This window comes from Candoia aspera, chromosome 14 (assembly GCF_035149785.1).
Source record: "Candoia aspera isolate rCanAsp1 chromosome 14, rCanAsp1.hap2, whole genome shotgun sequence".
Lineage (NCBI taxonomy): Eukaryota > Metazoa > Chordata > Lepidosauria > Squamata > Boidae > Candoia > Candoia aspera.
In genome coordinates, this window is record NC_086166.1 from 8299103 (window position 1) to 8312715 (window position 13613).

The window sequence follows — 13613 nt, forward strand, 5'->3', positions numbered from 1 at the left end:
AGGGGCCAGAACAAAAATGGGTGGAGCTGAGCAAAGTGGGAGGAGCTTTGGCAGAAAGTTGGACCGGTAGGATACTTTACAGTAGATTGGACTGGATCGGATTTTAATATTGCATTGCCCCCTGTAATCTGAACAATGTTGCTAACCAACTTTCTAATTTTTCCATTTAGTCCCATAAAGAGTTACAGTTTCTCTGGCAACTTTGGGGGGGCTCTAATCTCGTAACCCTGGCTTATGCCGCCCTGATTCAGTGCCAGTGCCAAATCCTCTTGGAATTTTCTTACTTCTGTCTGACAGGCCTTGTGAGCATTGCAGTGAACCAGTCAGTTTTGGCCATGCGTGTCCGGAGCAGATGCTTCTGTGGGAATGAAAGCTTCTATAACCTCATGATAGCTGTGACCCAGAATGGCAGGGATACCTTCTTAGCCCAGGGAAAACTGAAAGGCTCCCTGGAGTTCAAACAAAGAACCCAAAGGGACGAAGCCCATGTTCAGATGGACGCAGATCCTCTCTGTGTTGGCTTTGCAAACGTCTTCCTTCGGAACGAGGTTGGATTCACAGGCACCTTCACACACAACATCAGCAGCTTCCATGCAACAGGTAATGGCTGTTGAACTGTTTGCTCCTTTGTTTTAGAATCAGCCATCTTTGGGATGGTCGCTTGAATTCAGGCTATCTTGAATGTGAAGCTTAATCAAATTAACCTGTGTGTGAGGATTGGACTTTTTGCTCAGTTCTTCACCACAACACTTGCTTTTTGTTCGTTTGTTTGTTCATAAAGACCTTCATGGCAGGAGGCTGAGCCCTCCCACAACACTATTTCCTTCTCCACTGTCTTCTCTAGGGCTTCCCACAGAAAGTAGCATCAGGGCCCTGTATGGCCACAACGATACTTACCAGACAGTAGCTCTAGACCTTCAAGGGGGCAACCAGAAGGTTAGTGTCACGTTTGGAGTTGAGAAGTTGCATCCAGAAGCCCTTCAAACTCAATTCACTGCCCTCGTTAACCACAGTATTGCAGAGCTGAAGAAACAAGGCCTACCTTCCCGAGTACAGTGGATCTGCTACTATCAAGTAAGGAAAATAATTAGCTGAAGATTAACACTGCTGCAAAACAGGAAGTCCTCCCTCACCACTTTTTGGGTCTCTCTGATACAGTATGTTGATTGAGGTTCAGTAGAAAATTCTCTCACTCTTTTCCCCAGCAGACAGGAGTGGATGTTCCATTCTACTCCAGAGTATTTTCTTCCCTTTTCTTGTTTATTCCTTGGGGTGGTTCCATGACCATTTGGGGCAGATGAATACTGTAACAGCTTAGGGACAAAAATGGAGAGCCGACCTCTCCAGCAGCGCATAGATGGTTTAACCTCTCAGATAGATCATCAACTTCTTTGTTACCCCATAGCCTTTTCCTCTGGTTAGAATTTCAGCAGCAAGTCTGCAATGGGAACAAGAATCCAAGCTGGAGAAGAAGAACTCAAGATGATGCTGGAGAACAAACGCACTAACAGCACGGCTAGATTTTCTCTTTTCCTCCACCATAATGTCAAACTCCTACTTTACATCATCCCGCCAGGAATACAGGTCTGTCTCAAATTCTTTCTCCTGTTACGAGCACAAGGAGTTGCCTCGTAGCTAGGTAAGGTTGGTTTACACCAACTTTCCTCAACGTAGTGCCCTCCAGATATGTTGGATAAGAACTCCTAAAATTCCCAGCCATTTGGAGAACTATAGTTCCAGCATATCTGAGAGAATTAATTTCCCCCAGCATATCTGGGAGAATTGAGATGACTGGCATAAGTTCTCTAGGGTTCCACACAGATGTCCTTCACCAATCCAAAAGATATTGCCAAGGACTAAACCTTGGGACTTTTCCTTGCCCACCCACTGCTCTGCCACTGAGCTGCGAAGTTTCCCAAGCATTCCTTTCCCAACTTAAGGTTATATAAGGGGCAAATATTCAATACACCAGAACACGATTCACTGCTCATGTTGCAGTTGTATCATCTTTGCTGATATTCTACAGGTCCAGTGTGATGGAGAATTCACATCTCATCAGCTTTCTGCCCAATGTAGTGGAGAGTTGGCAAATCGTTCTTTAGAGGTACAAGACTTTTTCTCCATGCTTGGACAACAGTATTATGGAGGGCTACCAACCATGAAAACAGTTTCACTAACTTCAGGCACAGAGATAGATATAAACCAACTGGCCCATACCCACAATGTGCGCATTTGTCTGGTTTAGAAGAAACAAAGCTGATGCTTTGATTCTTTTCTCTTGTAGGCAACATTAAGAACATTGCTACATGGATCAGATGTGGGTAACCACTGCGCACCCAACATAATGAGAGAAATCCTTTCTAATAGCACTTTCGCTCCATTCCGTATCCACGCAGCGTGCAACCTGGAATACATTCTGGAAATCAGCTTCAGTCATGCTTGGCCTTATCTTAAGTCTCTGGGCCTCACCCAAGAGAATAAGGTGAAAGTGGCCATCGTGTCAGGGGATCCACACACAGGTCTTTTAGAAATCACCCTGGGAAATCGCACGTTGATGGCCAACGGAGCACTGAGTGCAGAGGATGGAGGAACAGCTGCAGAATGGCGGGTGACTTTTCTGAACAAATCTGGCACTTTGGAGGTGATTATGCAAGTGTTTCCCCTAAGGCAGTCTTTCTCAAGCTGAAGAAAGTACATGAGAGAGTTCTCACACAGGCAGTGAAAAGCAACACGATAGCAAATCTGACCGTTACAAAAACAAAGGACAGGTGGAGACAGAGCAGCCTGCTCAGAAGAGGAGGCCAAGTAGTCCGTTATAAAGGATGGAGAGGAAAATGAAATGCAAGAGGATTTGAACATTATTTCTATATATAGGGTTTGTTCTTTAAGCATAGTAAAGGTAAAGGTTTCCCTTGACATGTCATGTCATGTCCGACTCTAGGGGGCGGTGCTCATCTCCATTTCAAAGCCAAAGAGCCGGCATTTGTCCGAAGACACTTCCATGGTCATGTGGCTGGCATGACTACATGGAACGCCGTTACCTGCCTGCCGAAGCGGTACCTATTGATCTACTCACATTGGCATGTTTTCGAACTGCTAGGTTGGCAGGAGCTGGGACTAGCAATGGGAGCTCACCGCAGTTGCTTAATTTTTTTTATTATTATTATGGCTTCCTACTTTCTTATTTATCTGTCGTTCTTGAATTTCTTCTGAGTTTACCTGGGGATAAAACCTGAATGCAGACAGAAAACTAGACAGTAATAATAATAATAATTCCTAGGTTCTTGGTTAGAACTCAAATCACTGGAAAATGCCGTGTTTTTACCAAAGACTGTGGTAGTCAATGGGTGAATAGACATCCTCATCATCTAATATAAGGTTAAAATTATCTTTTCCCCCAAGTGATGGCTTTTTCCCATTCTTTCTTGATGCCTTGAAATTGAAACACATTTTCAAATCATTATCCCCCATAGACTGGGGATGATGGTAATTGTAGAGCGACATATCAAATCTTATGTTTGGTCAACAACCACTATAAAATAACATCAATAAGAATTAGAACCATTTCAATAGTAAAAGCTGCGAGCTACAGAGGACACCTAAAAGCTAGCATTACCAACCCAACACTGTAACATTAAAACACTAATATATAAGTTCTTAATACTAAGTCTGCAGCTTATTTGGCATGTGCTAGATTGGAGAAGGCTGCTGATAGATCTGATGAACATATTCATAAAACAATATGGAGTAATGACTCACTAAAATGAAATTCTCTCTTTGGTCTTCTAGAACCCAGCATTACCCCAGAATCTTGTCTCTGGAGGATCAGTTTTCATCAAGACCCACAATGCAAGTCTAACAATGTTCTTTCAGTGCAATGGTACAGCAGCTGATATGCAATTGGAAATAGACAAATACGTTGTGCGAGGAACTCTGAACCACTCCCTCTCCTATCTCCAAGATCTAGGACTGCCTCGTAACAACTTGATCCTCCTCACCATGCCTAGTAATTCTGATGTGGAAGGACTTCTGCTCCTCCATGTGGGCAGTTGCAAGCTGGAGGTACAAGGAGAAATCCAACCCAAAGCCAGAATGGAATGGACACTGGAGGTAGATATGCTCTGTAAACCTTTACAGGTAATTTTTGCTTCTTGACCCTTGAAATCAACCTTTCCCAGCCTCATATCTTATAGACGTGTTGGGATCACAGCTTCCAGAACTCCCAGCTATCAGTGGTCTGATCTCATCATGACCATTTGGCAGAAGTCCATGAGAAATTTGATAGGGGGAATAGCGTTATGATCTGATGATGCACTAGGATTTTTTCCTCCAGGACAAACATCAGAAATTGATTGCCTTCAAACTTCTTTATGTTTTGGGTCTCATGGTAGGAACATGGCATCCCAAGTCACTCACATTTAACTGGATCCCTTCTGAAGGATGGTTGTCAAGTAGAATTCTTCAACGCCCTCCAAGTGGAAGACCAAGGGGCCTACTTCACAGTAAGGACTAAGTGCCAGCCAAAGTTCACTTTAGAAGTGGAGCTGAGACACGGGCTTCCATTCTTCAACAGGATCCCCAAAGACAATAAGCTGACTGTCCATTGTGGGAAACGACTCAGGCGTGCCGTAAGCTTGGAACTGAAATCTGGCCTTTGCCGACTTCAAGCCAACTTGGAGATGGATGCAGAAAACCGATCCCAGTGGCAAGCAGTGATGGAGAACACTTGCAAAATGATACAGGTATGGCCAGTGTAGAGAGTAAGGAAGGTGACCTTGAAGGAAATGTGCAGGTGGTGTTGCCTAGGCAAAAAGGACAAAAACAGTTTTAGTCGCCCTAGTCTACCTAGTAAGACTGACAACCCACCATGGGAAAAGACTCGGTGTCAAACATCTACTTTTGATGTATCCTCTGCTTTTTTAATGTCTGTTGTGCAAAAGCATGAAATAAAACAGGCTGCAGGGGATTAAGAAAACCATTCCAAGTGACACAGATCAAATCCAAATCATAATGTTTTAAGGCACGGTTATGCTATCTGAGATCCCAGGGAAGCATCTGGGCTTTTGAAAGTCTTGGATGGAATCCTGGTGCTCCTCCAAAAGCTTTCACGGTACCGTAAACATGAATGGGATAGAAGACATCAGTTTCCAAAAACATGGAAGTATATTCATCATATTTAATTCATGGAATTTAAATAAAAATTGTCCTTCAATTAAATTAAACTGCTTTGCCTTGATCCTTCACACATCTTTGACTTGGCTCCAACAACTCATTGAAGAACAACCCCAGGTATGTCACCTAAAGACCAAATGTGGCCCTCAGCTTGAAAGAAACTACAGTATGCAAACATCTCATAAGACCTCGTCAAAATGACACAGATGTTATTAGCTTTCAAACCTGGCTGGAGAAGATTAAAATACAAAAGTGGCCTTAGACCAAATCAACCAGGAATATCTATTTGCATCACTTCTCCAGGTTCATAAGCAGATGTCCTTTCCAACATCTGATTCTTTTAACTACAAATGTCAGGGACCTTTGACTTGCAAGCAAGCATTCAACCATGGTCCTTCCTAAAAGGTTGTTTCTAGACCATCCAGTTGTCCTGCAAGGTAGACTTCCAAGCCAGACCCTGCCATATCACTGTCATACAATTGAGATTGAAGTCCAGTAACAGACTTGCATTTATCATGGAATAAAGCCCTGTAAATGTGGAACTGAGAGGTCACATTTAGCTACTGTTAAATAATAGCCATCCTTAGGTGGTGCCATGTTGAATATTTAATTTTAATTGCAGGATCTTGGAATCCCAACAAAAATGAGTGGATCGGGGCATGTATTAAAGGATAAGTTCAATCTAGAATCTCAAGTGGTGTTTACTGTTGGTGAAAACACTTTCTCTGGATTCCTCCTATTAAAAGGCATGGCTGTAAGTAATCAGTTGGCCGCACCAAATGACTTTTGAACATGGAGTTCTGGGCTTTTACTTAGTCTGGTTAGCTTTCCTTGTTTCAATTGTCATCTTTTATTTACTAGAGAAAATCGGGGCTTTCAATGCACTGGATGGCCCTATTCCCAATAAAAGAAGAAATTGTGGGAAAGCATGCCAAGAGAACATCTGATTTGTCTCCCCAACTTTTGACAGCATTTTATTCTATCATAGTGGGGCTTCTTCAAAGGAATCCTTTCACTGCAGCTATTTATTCTTCTAATAGTTTTATGGCTTTGAATTTTGCCTGTCTTCTCCTGATCTACAGCTCCACAACTGATTCTTGTTATGAGAGAAAAGGGAGGAAAAGGGGCAGAGTAGGCAGATGAAGACCGTGTGCACTCGGGGATTATAGAGTGCTGTTTGGGGAATGTGAACATTGGTGTGGGTGGAACAGAGAATCTTGAAAGAAAGTATGGTTAGAATTCTGGAATGTTTCCACCTGCAACAATTTATTGTGAATACAAATAGTTTTGTTCCTTTGGGGACACTGGTGCACTTGACTTTCTTTGATCATCTTTCCTGTAGACTAGACAAGAACTTCATGTGTTTCTGGATCAACATAGCAAAGGGGCCATTAACTTTGGCATTCCTGCAAGGATAGAAGTGGATTTAATTTCCGAAAAGAGTGGCGCCCTTTGTAAAAGGCTGCTTCAGTTCAAGGTGGATGGCAAACAGGTAAACCACACCTTCTTTGATGTAGGTTTCAAGTTGTATGCCTTGGCATCTTCCATCACAGGTGAATGCCAAGGGTTAGACAAATCATGTGTAAAAGTAACGTTTTCCAAAGAATTAATATGAATGGTACCATAAACAGGACCGTGCTTCTTTTAAACAAGATGTGCTTGTTACTCAGATGTCAAATATGACCTATTTGCTCTTTGGGTCAATTGTAGAGTTGAGGAACTTTTGAACAGGTAAAGGTTGGAGCACAGCGTTTCCTTGAAGAGAGTCTGCAAAGCAACATGACTCCCTCACTTCTAAGCTGTTGGAGCATGCTCCACTCAACCTTCACCCCCCTCTTATTTGCAAAACCCTCTGATCTTGTAAGTCACAGAGAAGAATCTTAGGAAATTTGGGGACCTCACAAAGTGCCCCAGTGCTTCTTTGCTTCGATGAAGAGAATCCCATTGCCTCTGTAGAGCAATGCTTTTTGTCAAAGTGAATCTAAGCAGCTTCTGCCAGGCTGAAGAAAATATGTGAAAAGGGAAGATTGGCTTCTCAGCAAATAATAAAATAGGCAAACAATTGAAGAGATGGAATGAGCATAAACCTGCTGGGGGTACCCTTCTGCCCCTGGATCTCTCAAAGGCTTTCAAAGGCCTGGTTCCTCCTCTAATCTGGTACGATACGGTGGTAGCACTTGGCTGGCTTTATCTGAGCTTGAAAGCTCAGCAGGACCGAGCCAACTTAGAAAGTTACATGGCTGTGTCCTTAACAGTCACCAGAAGTCAGATTCAATTCTAAGCTTTGATTTATGCTCACCTTGCATTTTTCTCCAGTTCATATTTACCAGGAACCATTCACATAGATTTCCCTACGGTTTTGCAGTGATCTCATTTTAAATTAAGAAATCCTAATTTCAGATGACTCTCTCTCTCTTTCTCTCTCTCACTAAACAATTCTGGCCTCCACTATTTGAAATGTTTGTGTTCTAGCCAACATTTAATATCTGCAACAGCCTTGGTTCAAGACAACCCCATTAATGTATGTCTCCTTCCTTTAAAAAAAATAGATCACGGAGGAGCTGGTTTTTATACAGAAGCCGGACCACGTGTTCCTCGGCTACAAGTTTAAGCATAATTTAGAGACGTTGCAGAGACTTTGGATACAAGACAAAATAGAGCTACAGGTATGTGGTTTATTTCCAGATACCCTTATGGACAGGGCATGGCTGACATTTCTACCATATCTGTCTGAAAGTAGAGCCAGCCTTGCCTTTCCAAAAAGGTTGTTACAGCTGCCTTGGGAGGAAGTAAAAAACAACAGTGAAGGTAGATGGTATATCTGGCATGGTGTCAGGATTCATGGAATGGGTTGAGAAGAGGCCCCAGGCTCTTGGCTGTTTCTGTTGAACTTTGTGACTTGGGGCATTAAATTGAGATCAAGTCTTGTTCTTTGCATGCCACAAAAGGGCAACAGAAAAGCCAAGGGGTAGGGTAGGGGGAAATGGGAGAAAAACAGAGGAAGAAATGGTTTGCTAATAATGTGGCATTGTCTCTTGTTCCCAAAACATGAATGCTTGGCTGCGAAGTCATCTGTGATGCTTCTGGAGGTCAAGAACGTAACAATGAAGGTCCAGTATGGATCCTATTGGATATTTGTTGAAGGACAAATGCAAAAGACAAAAGGAAAGCTTGATTTAACAGGGAGCTTTCACCACAAATGGCCTTGGCTCCTCCAATCAGATATCCCAGAATCCCTACAGGTATGACCTGAGCCAGCCATGGTCTTCTTTAAGCCTAGTTTAACTTGAAGGGTTCTTATGGGGATTTAATGGGGAGTTAATGCATATAAATACCAAAATATGGAATTTGACATTGTATGAAGAGCTTTGGTTCTAATGAACCTAGGGAACAGCTAAAAGATGTATCTTACAAAAGTGAATGAAAATAAAACTTTAGATGCTGAAAAGCGGGTTCAAGAGATGTTTCCTGTCTCGGTCAATCTTTAAAATGTCCTTATACCATAGAAATGAGCAGATGGAGCATGATATTTCTGCATCATCTGGTTTGAATAATATTTTAAAAGGTTGAGCTTGCAATATATGAATATTCCTCACTGGGATTTCTTACGTGGATTATCTCCTCCTCCTCCTCCTCCTCCTCCTCATTCCTTTTTCTTGTATTTCACTGTTGCATTTTTTTTTAGTTTTGTCTCTTAGAGAAACTATCACCATAAATTGAGCAAATGTGTTTTCTCTTGTGCCTGAGGCTAGGACTTGGATTACAGGTGTAAGAATTTAGGCTGAAGACTAGGAGAGGGAGAACCTTTCTGATGGCCAAAGCAAGCTGTTCGCCATTCAGAGAAAACAGTGATATTACTGCTGAGTAATTTTGGCATGTACTTTTACCACGTCAGCATGAAATGGGTGTCTCTGTCTGTCTGTGTTGTAGTGAATGTGGGTAAATTCCATTTGAGAGGTACGGACACTGAAAAGATTAATGGAAAATTAGTTGATCTCTCTATCCAGATGATAGGCAGAGCCTTCCTTCCTTCCTTGCTCTCTTTTTAAATTTCCTTCTAAGGGCCTGACCTTGCTAAATATAGTAAAGATTTATCTTCTGAATGGACCAAGCCCTCACATCCTGTCACAGTGCATTATCTTGACAATTATCACAAAAAGCCAGGAGTGATTGAAGCTTGACCAAATATCTGAAACTGGCTAATGTAAACTAGTATACGTGTTAATGTCTGAAAGGTCTTTGCACCACCTCTCTTCAATTCAACTCAATCTCATAAATCCTTGCATTTCTTTTTTTTTCTTTTCCCTGCTTGTTCTTTCAGCTGATGCTCCTGGATAGCCTGTCTGAAAATGAGACAGAAGCATCTCTGAATCTGGCTTGGGACCCAGATTTGCGTCTCTCATTCATCTTTATTTTCCAGAAAAAATTGGAAAGGTATGAGGTTGGCCTTGATCACAGTCACAATTTTCTGGCAAAGGTTGAATATGTTTAACAAACCTCTATTATTGGTTATTTACTTTATTATTAAATTATTGGTTATTTATTTTAAGCATAATGGCTTGGATGATATAGAGGTCCTTCTGCCAATGTTGACTTCTCCATGAGAGGTCCAATCATCGTGTTTGTACATGCTTGGTGCTTTTTGTGCATAGGTGGTACTGTTTTGATGGAAACAAAAAGAAAAAGGGAAAAAAAGTAACTCACAGCATACCACTGGTAACAGAAGGAATTATTACATTATCTCTCTTTTTTCACCTAGTGAAGAATTGCATATAAAGTCGTTCCAGAATCTGCCCTTTCTTCTTCAGTATCTCCCCAACATGTTTAATGTTTCTTCAGAGGTAACTGCTGTTATATAAGCCATTTCTATTTCTACGACTATGTTTAATCTCCTTAGATCTTGAGTGGACTGTCTATATGATGCTATCCTGTACCACATATAAATAAAAGTGAAAGAAGAAAATGCTAGGACCTCTTGAGAAGCTTTTGGGGATCACAAATGGCAGAGGTTCTCTCAAGGCCTTTAGTTCAGATTTCTTCCGCAGTCCTATTTCCCTCCATTCACTGCATACAGCAGAGATATCTAAGAGAATCCCTCTGAATCTACTGATGGAATCCCAAGATCTCTCCAACTGAAGGGATCCATGACAGATAGTTTATCCACCACAACTGATGGCAGATGTAATTATTATTATGCTGTCTGAAAAGTAAAACCCAAATTGGTTGTCCAAATGGAAAAAAGGACTTGCACATTTCAGCAAAATTAATATTTTATTTATTTTTGTAAACTGCCCAGAGTCCCCAAATGGGAGGAGATGGGCAGGGACAAATTTAATAAATAAATAAATAAATATTTACTGAGACCAAATACACTCAAATTCATCTACAGTCTGTCCTAGTTGGATGCAACTCTTTAATATTTTGATTTTAAAGACTTTCCCTCTGCAACTGATCATTAAGCAATGTAGATAAGCTCTTAGGAACAATGTGTACCATTGTCTGAATAAGTAGGGAATTTGGAAAGCTGACATTCAGTTTATTCCTCATCCCATTCATAAAAGAAGAGAGAAGGAAAGGTGATGGAGCCCTGAGTATTAACCTAAATCCTGGTTTTGTGTGATCTGTTCATGGACAAGTGAAGGAAGATCCATCTTTCTTTCTCTATCTCCCATTTCTTTTTCCTTTTTAGATGCAGTTCCTTCCAGGGCATCTTGTGGCCACCACAGTTTACCAAAAAATCAAGCGGCAAATGCAAGAACTGAGATGCACGGTGTCATGGGACAGCAAAGAAATTAAAGTCATCAGTAACTACACTGGTCTTTTCCCAAAGGTGTCTGGAAATCATGACTTAAATGGTAAATCTCTAAAGTGCTCAGGCAAGCAATGGTTGGATTGACTAAGCTATGAACATTCTGAAAGTTGTATTTGGACCCAGATGTTGATGTGGCCAATTTCCAACAGCCCCAGCCAGAATCCATAAGGGATGCTGAGAGTTGTACTGTAGTTTAGCAAGGTACAAACAGCTGGACGCTTCCCAGCCCAAGATGGGCCTTACTCAAAGGGTAAAGATGGTGGGTGAATGTGAATGGAGAGGCTGGATTGTGCAGACAGCCCCACTCACAAATGAATGCATTGGCTGCAGAGTTGACTGTTGATGCATTCAGATGAGCTTAATGGGCTCAGATGCACATTCTGGTGCAAAAGCATAGGTCTCATAAAGAGGGAGAAATTCCTTGTGTTTGCATTTCAAGCAGTAGCAGCCTAATTTGCCCTTCTGTAAGCTGGAACACAATGATCCTGTTGCTTTTGTTTTCCTTCTTGGAATGTTGATGCTGTTCTCCACGGGAAAAAATATATATACGTAAGGGCAAATATCAGGGGAAGCATCATGCCCCAAATGCTTCCATTCGAAGCAATGCATTCGAAAATATACAGGTAGTCCTGGCTTAACAACCATTCATTTAGTGATGGTTTGGTGGGAAAAATCAACTTATAACCGGTCCTCACACAACTGTTGCAGCATTCCCCATGGTCACATGATCACAATGTGGTCACTTGGCAACCAGTTCACATTTATGACCATTGCAGCATCCCATGGTCACATGATCACCATTTTCGACCTTCCTAGCCAGCTTCTAGCAAGCAAAATCACTGGGGAATCGCATGGTTCACTTAACAGCCATGTAGTTCGCTTAATGCCCATGGTGATTCACTTAATGACTGCCACAAAAAAGGTCATAAAATCGGGTTGGATTTGCTTAATTACTGCTTTGCTTAGCAACCAAAATTCCAGACCCAACTATGGTTGTTAAGTGAAGACTAGCTGTATATGCACTCATACCTATTTCTCTGAATATTTCCCCTTTGCATTCTGTGGACAATATAGGGAAGAAATTGGGCTCACGCACAGGAAATGCAAAATAACAAAGCCAAAAGTGAATGCCTAGAAAAGGTACTGGTCTTAGCAAATAACTTTTCACAAATAATCCAGCTTCTTTCCCCTCTTTTTCAGTGAAGATCTGCCACCCTTTCTCTGGCCCTTTTCCTCCGTGTTCTTCTCTCAATGTGAACATAGAGCACTCATTGCGCAACCACCAGGACCGGATCATCATCTCATGGGATGAAAAGGAGCAGGTAAGCATGGGTAGCAAGGAGCAACTGTTGGGTTGCATGTGACCTTCAAGCTGATTTTATGTCCCAAAGCCCACTATAAGAGATCAGTCTCTTGCGTGGGAGATAGAGAAGAGGGCATTAGATTGTTCCCGCTTGTCTAGCAGAGCCTGGGAAAGTGCAGAAGGAAAACAGCACCATTGTAAAAGAGACACCTCGGTCCAGGGGATGAGGGAAGTGTGAGAAAGAGTCTCAGAGAAATTCTGCCGTAATTACACTAGGTATAAGATGACCTGCATAATTGCTTTGACAGGCTTTCAAGATTTTGTTACTGTACTTCATCCCACTAGCAATAAGCATCTTTCCAGAAATCCAAGTGATTCTTATTTCTGGAGTTTGCCAGCCTTGCAGGGCCTGATACCCACTTACTTTAAGCCAACTCCTGCTTGTTTCTGCTTCACTCTTTCTGTGGTCCCCAATAATTATCCCTGAGAATAGATGACCTCGACAACTGTTTTTGTCTTGAGCCTTGTAATCCCTATGATTCTATATTGAGAGACCTATATCCTTTTCACTGGATATGTTCAAGTGGAAGCTAAATGGCCTTCCCCTGTAAATGCTTTCATTTGGGTTCCATTGAGCAGAGGGTTGGACTTGATGGTCTGAATGCTATTTCCAGCTCTACAATTCTATTTCTTATGAAGGACTGGACAAAGCAACCCACCTTATCTTAGCAAAAACAAGGTTGTGTTCCTATCGTGACGATCTCCATTCCTGCAACATGGTTGGAGGGATGTTGAGCCCCCTGAAAAAAGTGGAAGCTTCCCAACCCTCATTTCTTAGTCCAAAATAAAGCATGGCCTTCTGGGAGACCCCGTTCCCTCACATTTACATTTCTGGTAAAAAATTCAGCCATCCAACCCTGCACAAAGAGCACAAAATCATTTTCTAGCCTGCTTGCCAGAAGTGAAGCTTGCACTGTGTGACATCTTTTTCCACTGATAACAACAGGTCTTAGTATCTTCTTCTCTCAAGCTGGGGAGAGCACGGGTTGCTTATTCTGCCACTGCCGCGCACCCTTTTAATTTCACGATGAAACACATCGAGGTTAGCTCCCTGACAGAAGGCCGCCAAGGAGCATATACACAACAGGTAGTAATTGAAGAGCATTATCTCCAAAGTGTTGTACTGTGCATCATTTGTTCAAAAATATACAGTATGTATCCTATTAAGTTCAAAGTTTCCTACTTGCAAGAAATGGGTTCTTATGAAGCTTGATCCACTTAAATTTGACTGCAGAATCATCTCCCTTGAATGGAGTTACACTCCAT

At 41.9% G+C, this 13613-nt stretch overlaps 1 protein-coding gene across 1 annotated transcript in view; it reads left to right on the plus strand.

Annotated features, from left to right (window-relative positions):
* LOC134505396 (uncharacterized) overlaps nucleotides 1–13613 on the plus strand; it is a 74387-nt gene that overhangs the window by 41555 nt on the left and 19219 nt on the right. The window contains exons 34-45 of the mRNA XM_063315079.1: nucleotides 298–600; nucleotides 845–1074; nucleotides 1423–1584; nucleotides 2285–2641; nucleotides 3790–4062; nucleotides 4392–4742; nucleotides 6515–6664; nucleotides 7722–7838; nucleotides 9494–9613; nucleotides 10862–11027; nucleotides 12185–12306; nucleotides 13294–13434. Coding sequence (XP_063171149.1) covers nucleotides 298–600; nucleotides 845–1074; nucleotides 1423–1584; nucleotides 2285–2641; nucleotides 3790–4062; nucleotides 4392–4742; nucleotides 6515–6664; nucleotides 7722–7838; nucleotides 9494–9613; nucleotides 10862–11027; nucleotides 12185–12306; nucleotides 13294–13434 — 2492 coding nt within the window. The remainder of the gene's footprint in view (nucleotides 1–297; nucleotides 601–844; nucleotides 1075–1422; nucleotides 1585–2284; nucleotides 2642–3789; nucleotides 4063–4391; nucleotides 4743–6514; nucleotides 6665–7721; nucleotides 7839–9493; nucleotides 9614–10861; nucleotides 11028–12184; nucleotides 12307–13293; nucleotides 13435–13613) is intronic.